The sequence below is a fragment of the Thalassophryne amazonica genome, chromosome 6, assembly GCF_902500255.1.
Source record: "Thalassophryne amazonica chromosome 6, fThaAma1.1, whole genome shotgun sequence".
NCBI classification, from domain to species: domain Eukaryota; kingdom Metazoa; phylum Chordata; class Actinopteri; order Batrachoidiformes; family Batrachoididae; genus Thalassophryne; species Thalassophryne amazonica.
In genome coordinates this window covers 76,217,645-76,237,898 of record NC_047108.1, presented here as the reverse complement: position 1 = coordinate 76,237,898, position 20,254 = coordinate 76,217,645, and the positions used below count along the sequence as shown (strand labels likewise).

General features: G+C 47.6%; 1 protein-coding gene across 1 annotated transcript in view; it reads right to left on the bottom strand.

The window, feature by feature from the left end:
- The window catches only part of b4galt3 (UDP-Gal:betaGlcNAc beta 1,4- galactosyltransferase, polypeptide 3), a 45,478-nt gene that overhangs the window by 8,883 nt on the left and 16,341 nt on the right, over positions 1-20,254 (bottom strand). The window contains exons 5-6 of the mRNA XM_034172538.1: positions 8,662-8,852; positions 8,448-8,570 (exon numbers count right to left, since the gene is read on the bottom strand). Coding sequence (XP_034028429.1) covers positions 8,448-8,570; positions 8,662-8,852 — 314 coding nt within the window. The remainder of the gene's footprint in view (positions 1-8,447; positions 8,571-8,661; positions 8,853-20,254) is intronic.

Genomic DNA, 20,254 nt, shown 5'->3' with positions numbered 1-20,254 from the left:
ATATTCTCACCAGAATAACCAAAAACAAGCAAAACACACAAATTGTGGGCAATAGCTCGATATGGCCTACAGGTGTTTGGAAAGCTGCTGTTCCAACCACCAAAACAAAATATATGGCTAATGTGCACTGTACACATATACTATCTAAAAGGGGTCATATTGTGTCAAACCTGTTTTTAAGATACCTTTTACACTAATCAGTAGGTATGGTTGGCATTACATATTATGGATCTTCAAAGTCCCACAATTCTCCATGTTTGCATGCATACACCCTCCAGCATAATTTAGGACTATAACATTCCAGAGTATAAATTGCGGTTTTATTTACTAGTTTGAGAAGTCAAGCAACTTATAGGCTGGTGCCACTTATATGTGGAAAATAAAATCCAGATTCATGACCACGAATTTTATTTACACTTAAAATGAAAAACACACCATTAAACTGCCTTTCATTTAAAAAAAAAAAACAAGAGCGGTGGAAACTTTCCTAACAGGGCTTGATTACTTTCAGCGCACGTTTAAAACCAAGTCGGGTCACACTTAAAGTGTTTTTTAGAGGAGCGATCGTTATGGCGTTACCATTTTGAGCTTTTCTTCATGTCGGCTCCAGTTAAAATACAATTAGAAGTCATGTTCACTTCAAGCAAATATATATGTGTGAATAAATGTCTTTATCAAATTGTTGTGTGGGCTGCTGAAGAGGAGGTACTGCTGGCCCACCACCACCAGAGGGCGCCCTGCCTGGAGTGCGGGCTCCAGGCACCAGAGGGCGCTGCCGCCTTACGAGAGCAGCCAGGGTGACAGCTGTCACCCATCACTGGACACAGCTGACTCCACTCAGCACGGAGGTATATCACCAGGACGGCGTCTCCACCTCAGTGCCGAGATATCGCCTTAAGATAGAGGTAACGATTCTCTGCTGTATTATATTGCCTTTCTTGTTGAGCATTGCAGGACAGCTGTCTACTAAAAGCCGTTGCTTCAGATAAGTACTCACCTTCCTGCAGTATTGTGACGTGAGGTGGAGACGGCTTCTCCCCTCTCTGTGTTACTGGGTGCAGCCGCATCCACACCTGTGTGTTTGTTCTCTTGCCAGCAGTACCGGATCCGACGAGCGGAGGCAGTGGCCACCTGGGAATTCGGGACTTGGCGGTTCCAGTACTTCCAGGGTTCGGTGGCAGAGGAAATCTGGGTGGTTCCGGTTCGACTTGGACGGACGTCTCCTACCTTCGAGCCTGCCCACACGACACCAGTGGAATTCGGCTTAACCCCAAATTGTCAATTGTTGTATTGGTTGTGCACGTTTCACAACAGTAAAACCTTGTTATTTACCTTCTCCATTGTCCGTTCATTTGCGCCCCCTGTTGTGGGTCCGTGTTCCTACACTTTCACAACAGGATATCTCGGCCAGCGTCATGGATCCCGAGGGGCGTCAACCGGCTGTTGAACGGCCAATGGAAGAACAGGGAGCGTCGGCGTCTTCGGGAGGGGTAATCGGTGAGTTGCAGCGGATCCTCACCGCTTTCACCACTCGGATGGATTTAATGACCGAGCAGAATGTTCTCCTAAACCGCAGGGTGGAGGCTCTCGCCGCACAAGTGGAAGCGCGCCCTCCGGGCGCCGCTGCGGCTCTCCCTCCCGTGGATCCTGCGCGTGATAGTGACGTTCCACTGGTCGTTCAACGGCCCCTCCCTCCGTCCCCAGAAGCATACATAAGCCCTCCAGAACCGTACGGAGGCTGTGTGGAGACGTGCGCGGATTTTTTGATGCAGTGTTCGCTCGTCTTCGCACAGCGTCCCGTGATGTACGCGACTGACGCTAGCAAAGTAGCTTATGTAATAAACCTGCTTCGTGGGGAGGCACGCGCTTGGGCTACAGCACTCTGGGAGCAGAACTCACGGCTCCTTCATACATACGATGGGTTTGTGCGGGAGCTCAGAACGGTGTTCGATCACCCCAATAGAGGAGAGACCGCTTCAACCGTGCTACTGTCAATGAGACAGGGGCGTCGGAGCGCAGCTGCCTATGCAGTCGCCTTCCGCATCGCGGCGGCGAGATCCGGCTGGAATAGCACTGCCCTCCGCGCCGCCTTTGTAAACGGACTGTCACTGGTCCTAAAAGAGCACCTGGTGGCGAAGGACGAACCGCGGGACTTAGATGGGCTCATCGATCTAGTCATACGACTCGACAACCGGCTAGAAGAACGCCGTCGGGAACGAGGCGAAGGGCGTGGCCAGGCACGCGTCGTCCCTCTCCCTTCCGGTTCTGACCAAGCTCCGCCCTCCCCACGCTCCTCTGTTCCTGCGCTCCGTGCGCCTACGGCTCCCCCTGCTGACGAAGCTATGGACACGAGCAGGGCAACATTTAGGGCACCTGGAGCACAAAGGAGGCGGGCCTACGGAGCTTGTTTTGTTTGTGGCTCGAGTGAGCATCTTGCAAGCGACTGCCCCGAGCGGTTAAACTCCAACGCCCGCCCCTAGAGACTGGGCCAGGGGTGGGCCGAAACATTCACGTGGGACACACCCACATTGCCACACGACTCCCAGTCACGATCCTGTATGAGGATTCAACCCTGAAGGCCCCAGCACTGGTGGACACGGGCTCTGAGGGGAATCTGCTAGACAGTAGATGGGCCAGGGAGATAGGGCTCCCTCTGGTGGCTCTTACCTCGCCTGTACAGGTTCGGGCACTAGATGGCTCCCTACTCCCACCGATCACGCATAAGACACCACCAGTAACTCTGGTGGTGTCAGGTAACCACCGGGAGGTGATCGAGTTCTTTGTGACTCAAGCCACCTCCCGTGTGGTTCTGGGTTTTCCCTGGATGCTAAAGCACAATCCCCGGATCGATTGGCCGTCCGGGGTAGTGGTACAGTGGAGCGAGACCTGCCATCGGGAGTGTCTAGGTTCCTCGGTTCCTCCCGGCTCCCACGCTAAGGAGGAGGTCCGAGTCCCGCCCAATCTGAAGGCGGTGCCGGCGGAGTACCATGACCTTGCAGACGTGTTCAGCAAGGATCTGGCTCTCACGCTTCCTCCCCACCGCCCGTATGATTGTGCCATTGATTTGGTTCCAGGCAGTGAGTTCCCGTCCAGTAGACTGTACAACCTCTCACGGCCGGAACGCGAATCAATGGAGACCTACATCCGGGACTCATTAGCTGCCGGGTTGATCCGGAATTCCACCTCCCCGATGGGTGCTGGTTTCTTTTTTGTGGGTAAAAAAGATGGCGGGCTTCGTCCATGCATTGATTACAGGGGGTTGAACGAAATCACGGTTCGCAACCGATACCCGTTGCCCTTGTTGGATTCAGTGTTCACCCCCTTGCATGGAGCCAGAATCTTCACCAAGCTTGATCTTAGGAATGCGTATCATTTGGTTCGGATCCGGAAGGGAGACGAATGGAAGACGGCATTTAACACCCCGTTAGGTCATTTTGAGTACCTGGTCATGCCGTTCGGTCTCACTAATGCTCCCGCGACTTTCCAAGCGTTGGTAAACGATGTCTTGCGGGACTTCCTGCACCGGTTCGTCTTCGTGTACCTAGACGATATACTCATCTTTTCCCCGGATCCTGAGTCTCATGTCCGGCATGTCCGTCAGGTCCTACAGCGGTTGTTGGAGAACCGCCTGTTTGTGAAGGGCGAGAAGTGTGAGTTCCACCGCACTTCTTTGTCCTTCTTGGGGTTCATCATCTCCTCTAACTCCGTCGCCCCTGATCCGACCAAGGTTGCGGCGGTGAGAGATTGGCCCCAACCCACAAGCCGTAGGAAGCTGCAACAGTTCCTCGGCTTTGCTAATTTCTACAGGAGGTTTATTAAGGGCTACAGTCAGGTTGTTAGCCCCCTGACAGCCCTGACCTCACCAAAAGTCCCCTTCACCTGGTCGGATCGGTGCGAAGCCGCGTTCAAGGAGTTGAAACGGCGCTTCTCGTCTGCACCAGTTCTGGTGCAGCCCGACCCTAGCCGCCAGTTAGTGGTTGAAGTGGACGCCTCGGACTCAGGGATAGGAGCGGTGCTCTCCCAGAGCGGGAAGACCGATAAGGTCCTTCACCCGTGTGCCTATTTTTCCCGCAGGTTGACCCCGGCCGAACGGAACTATAACGTCGGCAATCGAGAACTCCTTGCGGTGAAAGAGGCCCTCGAAGAGTGGAGACATCTGTTGGAGGGAACAGCCGTGCCATTCACGGTTTTCACTGACCATCGGAACCTGGAGTACATCAGGACCGCCAAGCGGCTGAACCCCAGGCAAGCCCGCTGGTCACTGTTCTTTGGCCGACTTCCGGATTACCTACCGTCCCGGGACCAAGAATCAAAGATCGGATGCATTGTCCCGGGTACACGAAGACGAAGTCAAAACGGAACCGTCGGATCCCCCGGATCCCATCATCCCGGAGTCCGCTATCGTGGCCGCCCTCACCTGGGACGTGGAGAAGACCGTCCGGGAGGCCCTGACCCGTGACCCGGACCCCGGCACCAGACCAAAGAACAGACTCTACGTCCCACCGGAAGCCAGAGCGGCGGTGCTGGACTTCTGTCACGGTTCTAGGCTCTCCTGTCACCCTGGGGTGCGAAGGACCGTGGCAGTCGTCCGGCAGCGCTTCTGGTGGGCGTCCCTGGAGGCCGACATCCGGGACTACGTCCAGGCCTGTACCACCTGCGCCAGGGGCAAGGCCGACCACCGAAAGACCTCAGGGCTGCTACAGCCGCTGCCCGTGCCTCATCGCCCCTGGTCCCACATCGGCCTGGACTTTGTCACGGGTCTCCCGCCGTCCCAGGGAAACACCGTCGTCTTCACGATAGTGGACCGTTTCTCCAAGGCGGTCCCACTTCGTGGCCCTCCCGAAGCTACCAACGGCCCAGGAGACAGCGGACCTCCTGGTCCACCACGTCGTCCGTCTGCATGGGATACCATCAGACATCGTCTCCGATCGCGGTCCCCAGTTTACCTCACACGTTTGGAGGAGCTTCTGCCGGGAACTAGGGGCCACGGTCAGCCTCTCGTCCGGGTATCACCCCCAGACCAACGGGCAAGCAGAGCGGGCCAACCAGGAACTGGAGCAGACACTACGCTGTGTGACAGCCGCCGGCCTGGAGTACCCACCTGGCCTGGATCGAGTACGCCCACAACAGTCAAGTGTCATCAGCCACCGGCCTCTCCCCGTTTGAGGTGTGCATGGGGTATCAGCCCCCCTTGTTTCCGGTGGTTGAGGGAGAGGTCGGTGTGCCCTCGGTCCAGGCCCACCTACGGAAGTGCCGTCGGGTGTGGCGTGCCGCCCGCTCTGCTTTATTGAAGGCCCGGACGAGGGCGAAGAAACATGCAGACCGGCGGCGGGCCCCGGCCCCCAAGTATCGTCCTGGGCAGGAAGTGTGGTTGTCCACCAAGTACATTCCCCTTCAAGTGGACTCCCCGAAACTCCAAGAACGATACATCGGTCCCTTCAAAATTCTCAAAGTCATCAATCCCGCCGCAGTGAGGCTCCGGCTTCCGGCCTCGCTGCGGATTCATCCAGTGTTTCATGTCTCCCGGATAAAACCCCATCACACCTCACCCCTCTGCACCCCGGGTCCGGCACCACCTCCTGCCCGGATCATCGACGGGGAACCGGCTTGGACCGTGCGCCGGCTCCTCGACGTCCGTCGAATGGGCCGGGGTTTTCAGTACCTGGTGGACTGGGAGGGGTACGGCCCCGAAGAACGCTCCTGGGTGAAGAAGGGCTTCATCCTGAACCCGGCCCTCCTGGCCGACTTCTATCGTCGCCATCCGGACAAGCCCGGTCGTGCGCCAGGAGGCGCCCGTTGAGGGGGGGGTCCTGTTGTGTGGGCCGCTGAAGAGGAGGTACTGCTGGCCCACCACCACCAGAGGGCGCCCTGCCTGGAGTGCGGGCTCCAGGCACCAGAGGGCGCTGCCGCCTTACGAGAGCAGCCAGGGTGACAGCTGTCACCCATCACTGGACACAGCTGACTCCACTCAGCACGGAGGTATATCACCAGGACGGCGTCTCCACCTCAGTGCCGAGATATCGCCTTAAGATAGAGGTAACGATTCTCTGCTGTATTATATTGCCTTTCTTGTTGAGCATTGCAGGACAGCTGTCTACTAAAAGCCGTTGCTTCAGATAAGTACTCACCTTCCTGCAGTATTGTGACGTGAGGTGGAGACGGCTTCTCCCCTCTCTGTGTTACTGGGTGCAGCCGCATCCACACCTGTGTGTTTGTTCTCTTGCCAGTAGTACCGGATCCGACGAGCGGAGGCAGTGGCCACCTGGGAATTCGGGACTTGGCGGTTCCAGTACTTCCAGGGTTCGGTGGCAGAGGAAATCTGGGTGGTTCCGGTTCGACTTGGACGGACGTCTCCTACCTTCGAGCCTGCCCAGACGACACCAGTGGAATTCGGCTTAACCCCAAATTGTCAATTGTTGTATTGGTTGTGCACGTTTCACAACAGTAAAACCTTGTTATTTACCTTCTCCATTGTCCGTTCATTTGCGCCCCCTGTTGTGGGTCCGTGTTCCTACACTTTCACAAGACAAATAGTAGGGTGTCTAATGGCACAAAGAACTGCGCCATAAAAGCACACAGGAGCAGACATTCATGTGGGTGTGCGTGTGTGAGCGTGCGTGGTGTTACGGAATCGTGCCTTAGTGGTTAGCACAGGTGCCTCACAGCAAGAAGGTCGTGGGACCGATTCCCCGCCTTTCTGTGTGGAGTTTGCATGTTCTCCCCGTGTCTGTGTGGGTTTCCTCCAGGCACTCTGGTTTCCTCTCACAATCAAAAACATGTTTATTTAGGGTCTGCTCCTTTCTCTGCCCAGGCGCTGGACTGTGGCTGCACACTGCTCCTATTGGTTAGATTGTGTCTAATTGTAATTAGGATGGGTTAAATGCAGAGGACAAATTTCGTTGTATGTGAAATGAGAATAAAGTTTCTATTCTGTTCTATTCCAACGAAAAGACATTCATTTCCACAGCAACATGAACAGTAAACAGATCAATTCTGCTGTGAGCTGATTTAAAACTGAACTTAATTGTAAGTTTGTGTTGGACCAGTCTGTCACTTTGGGAAATGTTCCACATAGAAGGTACTCCACCAGAGGTCAGTGCTGTGCTCAAAAAGTTTGTCTGTCTATTATTATTATTATTACGGCAGCGTGGTGCCTTAGTGGTTAGCACTGCAAGAAGGTTGTGGGGTCCTGCCTGGTCCTCTCGCTGTGGAATTTGTATGTTCTAACCATGTTTTGTGTGGGTTCCTTCCAGGTGTACCAGCTTCCTCCCACGTCTAAAGACATGCAGATTAGGTGAAGTGGAAACTTTAAATTGACAGTGAGTGTGAATGTGGCCCTGTGATGGACTGGCATCCTGTCTTGGGTGTACCACTTCTCTCACCCCACAACTGCTGGGTTAGGCTCCAGCTACCCCACAACCATTAACTGGAATAAGCAGGGTATAGAAAATGGATGGATTTTTATTAGATTTTGACTTCTGTTTGCTTTGTGAGACTTGCCGACAGGGTGGACTGGTGCTCTGGTTGACACCTGCAAGTCTACAGCAGACCAACAGAGATGCTGCCTCTCATAAGGGACAGCGACATGGTAAGCAGCGGCTGTTTTTCTTCTGAAGCAATAAGCACAAAGACTGTTTATTTTATTTTATTTTATTAGAAATTTGAAAATACAATATTTTTGGATGCATCATTTCAATGTCTGGAGTATTTTTGCCTGCAAACTTTGAAATATGGTGACCTACACTAGATTGTTAAAACAGTGTACAATATGACCCCGTTACACTGTGTGTACTATTCAAAAAAAAAAATGAAGAAACATATTCACAATTTGTTGAATCATTTAATAATGTGTGCAAGTAGAGAAATATGGAAGAATAAAGCATTAGTTGACAAGCAAACTTCAAACATAAAGGCCATTATAAAAAATACTACGTCATTGCCCCAATATATATCTTGGTGTTTCTTAAATCATTTGACAGTCTCTGCCTCGAAGTATTGAATTATTTTCAATCAGTGCTTCTTATGTGCCTCTCGACAGGCTGACACATGCTGGAGAGATGGGAGAGTGTGAACCGCAGCATAGCAACAAGACAAGCCTGAGGACGAGTATATGCACTGTCCTTCCAAGGCCTTGCCAGCTAGTCCATGCAAACATACCCATTGAGGCCAATCCAAGAAACACACAGCAAGGCCACACTGACGTGAAGAGGAGAGAAGATGCAGGGTGATGTCAGGCAAGAGAAAATAAACATTAAAGTAACATGTGGTAGTGAAATATAAACATGACACAAAGATGAATAAGTGGGGTAAAAGACAGAAAAAGCAAGTGGGGACACTTACTCGACCAAAAATATGCATAGCTTATGTGTTGACGCGTCAACATGCACAGTTTACCTCACTGTGTCATCAAGCAGGGTATGCACCTCTGCCGCATGCATCCTCCTTACCTGGCAGCAATATCATCATCCTCTCCTCCCCAACCCCAGTACTGGTTTGGGAAGCCATTCATCTTCATGTACTGATCTGGGGTTACTGCAGACACCCCACCAAAATACTGTGGGTACGGCAGTCTGGAAGGATCAGTTTATTTTGTAAAAGCTTGAAATATTGGGCACGAAACACATCTGTGGCATGTGTTCATTCAATCATTCATCTTTCTACCTGTATCTGAACTTGTCCATGGCCACAGACAGGTGTGTGGGGAACTGTTTGTGGCAGGTGTAGGTGTTGTGGTCATTCTCGGGCAGTAAGTCAACATCATGCAGGAAGATGCAGCCCCAGTCTTCATCTCGGAGTGCTTCCCGCACCCCCACGTTCAGCAGCTTGGCTCGGTTAAAAGTGCTGTTCCCCCACTGAAACAGAGAGCAAGAGTAAACAATTACCCCGCCATCGCAAACAACTGATTTACCTGTGACTGTTTCATTTCAACATTTCTGAAATTTCATGTTCTATCAATCTTCTGCGGTACCTTTTATTTTGTCTTGTTTTGTCTTGTTCTTCCTGTAAAAATCTAAAAAAAAGCTCAGGGAGTTTTTCCTTACTACGGATGCCAATGTGCTTGCTCATGGAGAGGGTAAGGTCGAGACCAAGGACCACTTAACCAATTAAAAAAATTAATCTCACACACCACCTAACTCCCCACACTCTAAAACACTGCAGCCTTGTTTAGTTATGTCCACTTGCTACCTCTCTTTAACATAAAGAGCTCTTACAAGTTTTGGATGTTGAACTTAACTTTACAACTCAACTCAGCTTGTAATGCTGAGTTCATTTCAACTTTACAACTCAACTCAACTTGTAAAGCTGAGTTCAACATTCAAAACTTGTAAGAGCTCTTTATGTTAAAGAGAGGTAGCAAGTGGACATAACTAAATGAGGCTGCAATGTTTGAGAGAGCAAATATCCAAAAACAATAAGTGTGCTTACCACTCTAACAGAATATGACTAATTAATAGACTTCGGAATCACTTTTAAACAGTCTGAGAAACACTTTAACTGAGAATATGATATTTTACCAATATACTCACTACTAGGGGGTCACTCACTAGGGGTCACTCACAAACCACTCTGTTGTTATTTGTGTGTGTGTACTTAATTGCAGTGTTGTCAAAGTAACTTTGAAAAGTTACTTTTTTAGTTGCTTTATGGAGTTACTTCATTTGTAGTTTTATGTAATTACTTTATCAGAAACTGCCAAAAACTTGCAACTAATAAGTAATGTAACTAATAAGGTAACTAGTAATCTAACTTGGTTACTCTTAAGACTGAACAATCAGCAAAGTAACTAATCAGCAAAGTATAACCCCAATTCCAGTGAAGTTGGGACGTTGTGTAAAATGTAAATAAAAACAGAATACAATGATTTGCAAATCCTCTTCAATCTATATTTAACTGAACACACCACAAAGACAAGATATTTAATGTTCAAACATAAACTTTATTGTTTTGGTGCAAATATTTGCTCATTTTGAAATGGATGCCTGCAACATGTTTCAAAAAAGCTGGGACAGTGGTATGTTTACCACTGTGTTACATCACCTTTCCTTCTAACACTCAATAAGCGTTTGGGAACTGAGGACACTAATTGTTGAATGTTTGTAGGTGGAATTCTTTCCCATTCTTGCTTGATGTACGACTTCAGTTGTTCAACAGTCCAGGGTCTCCATTGTCATATTTTGCTCTTCATAATGCGCCACATTTTCAATGGGCGACAGGTCTGGACTGCAGGCAGGCCAGTCTAGTACCTGCACTCTTTTACTACAAAGCCACGCTGTTGTAACACGTGCAGAATGTGGCTTGCCATTGTCTTGCTGAAATAAGCAGGGACGTCCCTAAAAAAGACATTGTTTGGATGGCAGCATGTGTTGCTCCAAAACCTGTATGTACCTTCCAGCACTGATGGTGCCATCAGAGATGTGTAAGTTCCCCATGCCATGGGCACTAACACACCCCTATACCATTACAGATGCTGACTTTTGAACACTGCGCTGGTAACAATCTGAATGGCCTTTTTCCTCTTTTGTCCGTAGGACACGACGTCCATGATTTCCAAAAACAATTTGAACTGTGGACTCATCAGACCACAGCACACTTTTCCACTTTGCGTCTGTCCATTTCAAATGAGCTCGGTCCCAGAGAAGGCGATGGCGTTTCTGGATGTTGTTGATGCATGTTGTTTCACTTTGCATGGTAGAGTTTTAATTTGCACTTGTAGATGTAGCAATGAACTGTGTTAACTGACAACGGCTTTCTGAAGTGTTCCTGAGCCCATGCGGTAAGATCTTTTACACAATTATGTCGGTTTTGAATGCAGTGCCGCCTGAGGGATCAAAGGTCACGGGCATTCAATGTTGGTTTTCGGCCTTGCCACTTATGTGTAGGAAGTTCTCCAGATTCTCTGAATCGTCTGATTATATTATGGACTGTAGATGATGGAATCTCTAAATTCCTTGCAATTGAACATTGAGAAACATTGTTCTTAAACTGTTGGACTATTTTTTTCACGCAGTTGTTCACAAAGTCGTGATCCTCGCTCCATCTCTGCTTGTGAACGGTTGAAGTTTTTGGGGATGCTCCATTTATACCCAATCATGACACTCACCTGTTTCCAGACATGTGCTTTTTGAGCATTCATCAACTTTCCCAGTCTTTTGTTGCCCCATCCCAACTTTTTTGAAATGTGTTGCGGGCATCCATTTCAAAATGAGCAAATATTTGCACAAAAACAATAAACTTTATCAGTTTGAACATTAAATATCTTGTCTTTGTGGTGTATTCAATTGAATATAGGTAGAAGAGGATTTGCATATCATTGTATTCTGTTTTAATTTACATTTTACACAATGTCCCAGCTTCATTGGAATTGGGGTTGTAACTAATAATTACTTTTCTGAGTACTAAATCTTAAAAATAACCAAGTTAGATTATGAGTTACTTTATTAATTACATTCAGCATCTGCCAACAAGTTGTCCTCAGCTGCTAATGAAGTAACTGTATAAAGTAACTGTTAAATATAACTGTATAAACTAACTAATGAAGTAACTTTTCAAAGTACTTTGACAACACTGCTTATTTGTGAGTTGGGGTTAATTGGCACTGTATAAATTAAACTGAATGGCAAGTATGATTTTCAGAGTGAGCTACACTATAAACTGATGATAAACTAGATTATCACGACAATCCTTCAGCGAAACGTAGCCATTAACTGCTACACTGCAAAACTTTTCTCATAGTATATACAACACCACAAGCTGTACTCAAGCAAATTTAAGGCGAGCTGTATAGATTTGAATTTTCCACCCAGCATTCAAACTATCTCTTCTGTAATGCATCACTGCAAATTATACAAAAGATATTCAAATTTGATTCTTTATATTCTCTTAAGTTTATTAATTGAGTGAAACCATTTTACTGAGCTGTGCCTGAATTTTAGCAAGGAGTTATACCGTTGGAATCAAAGGTCAAAATGTGTTTTAGTCATTTTCACAAAAAAAAAAAAATGTTTATAGAAACTGATAGAATAGAAACTGAAGGATTTAGAATAGCTTGGGCCCAAAATCTAATTTCTCTGTAGATATTTAGATAGTGAGAAGTAATTTAAACGGGGTCAGAGGTCCAAATGGGCATTTCTCATCATTTTCAGGGAAAATATTTAGTTGAAATTTGGGATTGCTGACTAATTGAAATCCAACATCTACTCTCCAGCTTAAATGGTTTCTGAGATCTAAGTAGCGTGACAATTCCAATGTTTTGTTTTCCATTGAAACCAGTTTCTGGCACAGTGTGTCTTTATAGCACCTTATATTTGGAGAAAATTTAACAGTGGCAGTGCATAATTTCTTCCCTGTAGCAAAATGAAATGGAATGGGTCAGAACAGGCAGGGGGGAACTGTGCAATAAGAAAAAACAAATTCTTATGTTTAGTTTGTATCACTAACAGACAGAATCTGCATTTAGATATTATTTGGACAAACACAAAGCACGTATAAGATATTAAAAATACTAATAAAAAGACAAAATGCCTCTTTAACTTTCAAACTCAGCCAAGGTGATGAATTTGGTCACGTGTCTCTACTTTAACTTCACGTTTCATGACAGTAATGTGATATTTTGAGAACTGTCTTCCAATAACCACAAGCTGAAAGCAGTGCATGCAGCCAACAGCCTTTTGGAGCTCATATAATTTGAGGTTGTACAGTCATTCCAGTGACCAGATCCATTTTGTCGAGCAGAAAACTGCATCCTTATAAACCCTTCAACTGGTACAGCACTACAAAGTGTCTGCTCTGGTCCAATAAAAGTAAGAAATACTGAGGAGAGTAAAAACATTTTCACATTTTGTGACATAATAACTTTACGTTCTAATTCTAGAGTGGTGTTACATTTTAGAATTGATGTCACTTGATTTTATGTGGCGTAGTATTACAGCAGTATAACCCCATGCAATCTGAGTATTATCTCATTAATATTCAAGTGTTGTATCTTGTAACACAACTTGCTACATGCACACTGCAGCGCACAGGTACCTGAATAATACCATCATGTTTATATACTAACACGACAACATTAGTACACCTGTAATGCAGTAATACAACAGTATAATACTGAAACAACACAACAGAGGTTTTACAGGTAGTAATACTGACATATAATGAAATACCAGTGCTTCACTAGTAATTTTCATCTCTGCACCTGTAACACCAGTAATAAAGTCAGGATTCTAAATACTTAGACACACAATTATTCATCAAACAAATAATGCTTAAAAATGTTTTTAAAAAAATCATCAAACCCCATCAGGTTCTTTTGCAGTTATCTATTGCCTCGCAAGCAAACAGACATTAGTTTTGAATTATGCAAATACTCCTATTCTGACAAAAATCCTGTTTTAACAAAGAAACTAAACATTGTTTTCAAAGAAAAGAAAAGAAAAATAGAAACTTGATTGTTGTGTGTTGGGGGGGTGTGGCTGGACATTTTGGTGTTCTTTTCTTTTCTTTGCTCTCCAGGTGGTATGAAAACTGATTTGTCTGTGGAGAAGGTGCTGGCTGAAGAGTCCTTCACCCTCATCAGCGTTATGTGCAGCACCTGTGGATGGTGCTCAAGTGCAACCTTAAAGACTTTCAGCTGAAGCAGATAATGAGATGGCGTTCTGCATTTAAGCCATGTGTGATTCAAGCAGAATTGCCGGGAACTCGACCTTGTGATGTTCGTTTGTGAGACGCTGGACCGCGCCTGGGTTTGACATCGTGCCTGTGAAGGAAGAAGGGTGAGGGACACATGCTGTCAGCACACATCTGAGGTGATTAATTGTTTGACTAATTGTTGATAGTAACTTGGTATTTTGTTACGCAGTAGATTTGAATTGTGATGAGAATTGTGCAGCTCGCTTCTCACTGCCGTGGCGTGCGGAGTGGTAATCCTCCACCTGTTGTGAGAAGCTGCTCATTTACATAAAGCTTAAATACAGACCTGAATGTGTTGCTGATAGTGTGTGCCTTTTGAAGGATATTGGTTGTAGCTGCTGACTTACCTCACCTTTTCTATCCTTCGCAGAGAGTCGGTTTGTCGTGTCCACCTGGGGGGTGTTTGGCGGTAAAGTGAGTCCAGAAGCGCCGGGCTTCGATCCTTTTAGGCGCTGGAGAGCGTGCCAGCCTTCACTCCACCAGATTGACGCATCTTTTGTTCATACACTTTGTTATGAAAAAATAAATTGTTTTGTTATTGGAACTGCTTTCTGGTTATTTTAGCGCTGGGTTCCGTCAGACGCAGGTCCGCTCCTCAACCCGCGTCGACACATAATATTGATGTCTTTGTAGGCATTCTTCCTGGAATGTGATATTTCAAAGACAGTTGCCAAAGCTGATTAGATTATTAATATTATTATGAAAACCTCATTAAATACAATGCTATAAAATGCAAGGGGTCACCTAAAAATTCTTTGGCTTAAGCCATTAAAAGAAATTGTGTTTTGTTTTGTGTTTTAGGATGGAAAGTTGTCATGTTTTACATTTACTTTGAAACTGTTAAAGCTTTTAGGTACATTTCAAATGTCTGCACAATATGCCATTTGAAATCAGCTGTGGGCATCTCCTTGCTCACTGAGCAAACAATTTTCTTTGTCTTTCAGTTAATTTTGGCCCTTTAAAAATTACCACATATATACACATATCATGTATATATATTGCATCCAGAATGTATTTGCAGCACTTCACTTTACCCACATTTCGTTATGTTACAGCCTTATTACAAAATGGATGAAATTCTTTTATGTTCCTCAAAATTCTATACACAATACCCCATAATAACAATGTAAAAAAAGTTTTTGTTTTTTTTAGATTCTTGCAACTCCATACAGAAATACCTTCTTGCTGTGAAGAAGCAAGAAGGTGATGTATTCAGACACTTGGTATCATCATCTTGGGTTTTATATTTTCAATTAATTTATATCAAGTTGTCGAGATTTCCTTTGAGTTTGAGTTTAAGGAAGATAATTTTAGAAATATTTAGATTGATAAGCCTTATTTAATTTGTATTCGAAATGGCATAAACAAATATATTATATATACACACCCAGCATGAGAAAAAAGCCAGTGCAGAAAAGGTCGGTGAAACTCTGGACTGAAGAGGCCACTGAGAAGCTGAGGGACTGTTTCAGAACCACAGACTGGAGCATGTTTCAAACTCTCACGGTGAAGACATCAACGGCCTGACCCAGTGTGTCACTGATTACATGAACTTCTGTGTGGAGAGCACTGTGCCCACCCGGAGGGTACGGTGCTTTCCCAACAACCACCCCTGGGTGAACCCTGAGCTGAAGGTCCTGATGAACCAGAAGAAGAGGGCTTTCAACTCAGGAGACAGAGAGGAGCAGCGTAGAGTCCAACAGGAACTCCAGTGGAGAATCCGGGCAGCCAAGAAGGAGTATGGAAGGAAGATGGAGGAGCAGCTGGCCCAGAACAACGAAAGACCGCCTCCGGATTTGGGCAGGGTGCCAGCAGGACTGCAGATGGAGATTCTCGGTTTGCGGAGGAGCTAAACAGTTACTTTAACCGTTTTGGCTCCTCCACGCCTGCCCCCCTGCCTGCTCCCAGCCCTCCACACTTCTCCAGCAGCCAGCCCTCCAGTCTCTCTGACCCCCCCACCTTCTTCCCCCAGGCCACCTCCACTGCACCCTGGACTTTGTCCCTCCTCTCCCCGGACTGTATTCACTACCAGCCCACCTCAGCTCACACCTCAGCTCCCCCCTCCCTCCTCCCTCACTGTGACCCCGACTGAGGTGAGAGGCCAGCTCCTGCGGCTGATGCAGAGGAAAGCAGCAGAACCTGATGGGATCTCCACGAGGCTGCTGAGGACCTGTGCAGATGAGCTCTGTGAGGTCCTCAGCCACATCTTCAACAAGAGCCTCAGCCTGGGGGTGGTTCCCACCCTGTGGAAGACCTCCTGTGTGGTCCCAGTTCCCAAAACACCGCTCGCCAAGGAACCGGCCCACTACAGACCAGTTGCCCTGACCTCACACCTCATGAAGACCATGGAGTGGCTCGTTCTGTCTCACCTCCGTACCGTGGTGAGTGACATCCTGGACCTGCTGCAGTTTGCCTACAGGCCCAACATCGGGGTAGATCGCGCTGTCATCTACCTGTTGCAGAGGGGGCTCACCCACCTGGAGACCGGCGGGAGCGCTGTGAGAGTCATGTTCTTTGACTTCTCCAGCGCTTTCAACACCATCAGACCGGCGCTGCTGCGGGGAAAGCTGGAGGACGCAGGTGTGGATGGACATCTCACCGCCTGGACCACTGACTACCTCACTGACCACCCGCAGTACGTGCAGCTGCGCGGCTGTCAGTCTGAGGTGGTAAGGTGCAGCACCGGGATCCCCCAGGGCACCAGCCTCTCAACTTTCCACTTCACCCTTTACACCTCGGACTTAACCTACAACACGGACAGCTGCCATCTCCAGAAGTTCTCTGTTGACACCACCATTGTGGGTCATGTGTCTGAGGGGAACGAGCTGGAGTACCAGTCAGTCATCACAGACTTTGTGGACTGGTGTGAGCGCAACCACTTGTGTCTCAACACCAGTAAGATGAAGGAGATGGTGGTCGACTTCAGGAGGAAACCACCACCTCATCCACCGGTGAACATCCAGGGGGAGGACATAGAGACTGTTGTTGAGGTGAACACCCAGGTATTTGAAACTGTCCACAAACTGGACTGGACTCACAACACCGACGCCCTGTACAAAAAAGGCCAGAGTCGCCTCCACCTCCTGAGGAGACTGAGATCATTTGGAGTGAGCAGGCCTCTGCTTAAGACCTTCTATGACTCTGTTGTAGCCTCTGCTCTCTGCTGTGCTGTCGTCTGTTGGGCCCCGGGCAGCACAGAGCGGGAGAGAAAGAGACTGAATAAGCTGGTCAGGAAGTCCAGCTCTGTCCTGGGCTGTCCTCTGGACTCTCTGGAGGAGGTGGCTGAGAGGAGGGTGTTAACCAAGCTCAAATCCATCATGAACAACTCCTCTCACCCTCTGCACCAGACTGTAGTAGAGCTGAGTTGCTCCTTCAGTGACAGTCTGAGGCACCCTCAGTGCAAGAAGGAATAATACCGCAGGTCGTTCATCCCTGCTGAGATCCCTGTTCAGACTGTACAGTAACACTGTGAAATAACCACATGCAATAATCTGTCTACAAATCGTGTGCAATAACAACTTGTTTACAAATTCCAGCACTAGTGTCACCATATCACATCTTAACTCCACATATTGTAAATAAGATGCTCCTATTTTTTAACTCCAATCATGTTTATACACACACACACACACACACACACACACACACACACACATATATATATATATATATATATATATATATATATATATATATATATATATACACACAGTGAGGAAAATAATGTCATGATTGGGTCTGTGGGGGGGGGGGGGTTATTGTTTATTGCTTTGGGTTTGCATTTAGTTTTGCACTGGGGTTTTGATGGCTGGATTTCTTTTGTGTTAATTTGGTGTTGGGCGTTTCCCTCCTGTCTGCCCTGCCTGTGGCCACACCTCTTTCTGGATCTTTCCTCTCACACCTGCGGTGCATTTACCCTGATCACATCCCCTTTATTAGTCAAACCTGCTTCCTCTCTCACTTGCGAGATTGTTGTGCCTAGTGCCTCATTCGAGCATTTGTCTTCAGAGTTTTTCACAGTCCTATTTTTGCTTTATCGTGTATCAACCTGTCTGCCTGTTTCTGGAACCTGTCTCTGCCAAATGATTCGGTTACTGTTGATATTTTTGGACTGTCTTTTTGTGTACCGACTCACGCAAGTCCTGACATTAAACTCTGTGAAGCTGAGACCTGAATCCTGCATTTGTGTCCGATCACTTGGTGCCGTCTGGCCCGTCAGAACAATCTCGCCAACAGTGGACACAGCGGATTCAGATCACACTCGTCTGGCGCTGCGCGCACAAGCTCACCAGCTGGCGCAGCATGAAGACAAATTATTCGCTCTTCATACCAGCCTCAGTGAATTATCCAAAGGACAAGACCTGCTCGTCTCATCCCTCAGCACTCAGGTGAGCCAGCTCCTGAGCCATTTGGACGTGCCACACCCACTGCCGTCCCGAACCGAAGCATCTGCTCATCCACTTCCGGGTCCAGCTCCAGAGACACCGTCACCTGATTATAACCCAGTGATGTGTAACCAGCTCTCCCCACCCGAACGATTCTCAGGGGAATCAGGAGACGTTCATCCATTAATTACACAGTGTGAACTCCATTTTGTGCTGATGTCATCTACGTTCCCGTCCGACAGGGCGAAGATAGCATACATGATATCCAATCTGACGAGGAGAGCTGCATCCTGGGCCACCGCTGAGTGGAGCCGCCGCTCCGACACCTGCCAGTCACTCCAGAGATTGACTGCAGCTTTGAAGCAGGTGTTTCAGCACACGTCACCAGGCCGTGAGGCTGCAAGATCTCTCATGCGCCTCCGACAGGGCAGACAGCGGGTGATGGACTATGCCATCGACTTCCGCATCATGGCCGCTCAAAGCGAGTGGAACACTGCGGCGCTGTCAGACGCTTTCGTCCAAGGACTCGCCGATGAAGTTAAGGATCGGCTGATTGCTGTTGACCTCCCAGATGATCTTGACGCATTAATCGCTCTCGCCATAACGATCGACAGACGGCTGATTGACCGGCGCTGCGATCGGGTTCGTCCTCACGAACCGCGCACACAACTCCCCAACCGAAGATCGGAATCTTTGCTCACCGCCCGACCAAGTCATGCAGCTCCTTGTGGATCAAGAAAGAAGCAAGAGGATTCTATGCAGCTGACCGTCTGTCAACAGAAGAGCGCCGCCGACGTCAGCTTGAGAGATGCTGTTTCTACTGTGGTCAGCACGGACATCTGATCGCATGTTGCCAGGTCAGGGGTGCTCCACAAAATAAGCCAGCAGTCCGGGTGAGTCAAAACCAGATTTTTTCTCCTTCACAAAACTCTGTTCAAGCCACGCTTTCTGGTAATGGTCATTCAGTTGTGTTGCCAGTTTTTGTGGATTCAGGTTCGGATGCCAATTTACTCCACACCTCTTTCGTCAGAGATCTGAACCTGAGAACATACAGTCTCTGGCGCCCTCTAGAGGTTAAAGCAGTGGATGGCAGTATTTTGGGAAAAATCACTCACAGAACTCAGTCGGTACAATTGACGTTTTCTGATGACCATACTGAGACCATCAGTTTTCATGTTTTCAATAATATGACTCACCAGACTATATTGGGGCACCCCTGGCTTATACAACACAGTCCCACAGTTGACTGGGCCAATGGCCATATTGTTTCTCGGGGTCCACATTGTAGCAAGACATGTTGGTCAAACCACCAAGACCTGCCTGCCACTTCAGATCCTGATCTGACTGGAGTCCCACAGTGCTACCATGATTTGGCTAAGGTGTTTAGCAAAGCTAAGGCTAAGTCTCTTCTGCCGCATCGCAGTAATGACTGTCCCATTGATTTATTACCTGGTTCAAATCCCTCGCGGGGAAAATTGTTTTCCTTGTCAGGTCCTGAACGTAAAGCTATGGAAGAATATATCCAGGAATCCCTCGCGGCAGGTCTGATCCGTCCTTCATCTTCACCTGCGGGTGCAGGGTTTTTCTTTGGGGGAAAAAAGGATAAATCCCTCCGTCCGTGTATTGATTACCGGGGTCTTAATGAGGTCACAGTTAAGAACAAATATCCCCTTCCATTATTGTCCTCTGCTTTTGAACTGTTAGAAGGGGCCTAGATATTTACCAAACTAGACCTTCGTAATGCCTATCATTTGGTTCGGATCCGAGAAGGCGATGAATGAAAAACTGCCTTCAACACCCCGACCGGCCATTATGAATACTTGGTTATGCCCTTTGGGCTTACTAATGCACTTGCGCTGTTTCAAGGGTTGGTTAATGATGTACTGAGGGACTTCCTAGATAAATTTGTTTTTGTTTATTTGGATGACATTCTGATCTTCTCCCCCGATGAAGACACACATAAGCGACATGTCCGGACTGTTTTGCAACGTCTGTTAGAGAACCAGCTATACGTCAAGGCGGAAAAATGTGAGTTCCACAAACCCACTGTGTCTTTCCTGGGGTTTGTGATATCTGAGGGCGAGATTCGGATGGATCCAACCAAAACGGCAGCTGTAGCGGAATGGGAAACTCCTCGCAATCGCAAGGAGGTCCAACGGTTTCTAGGCTTTGCCAACTTTTAT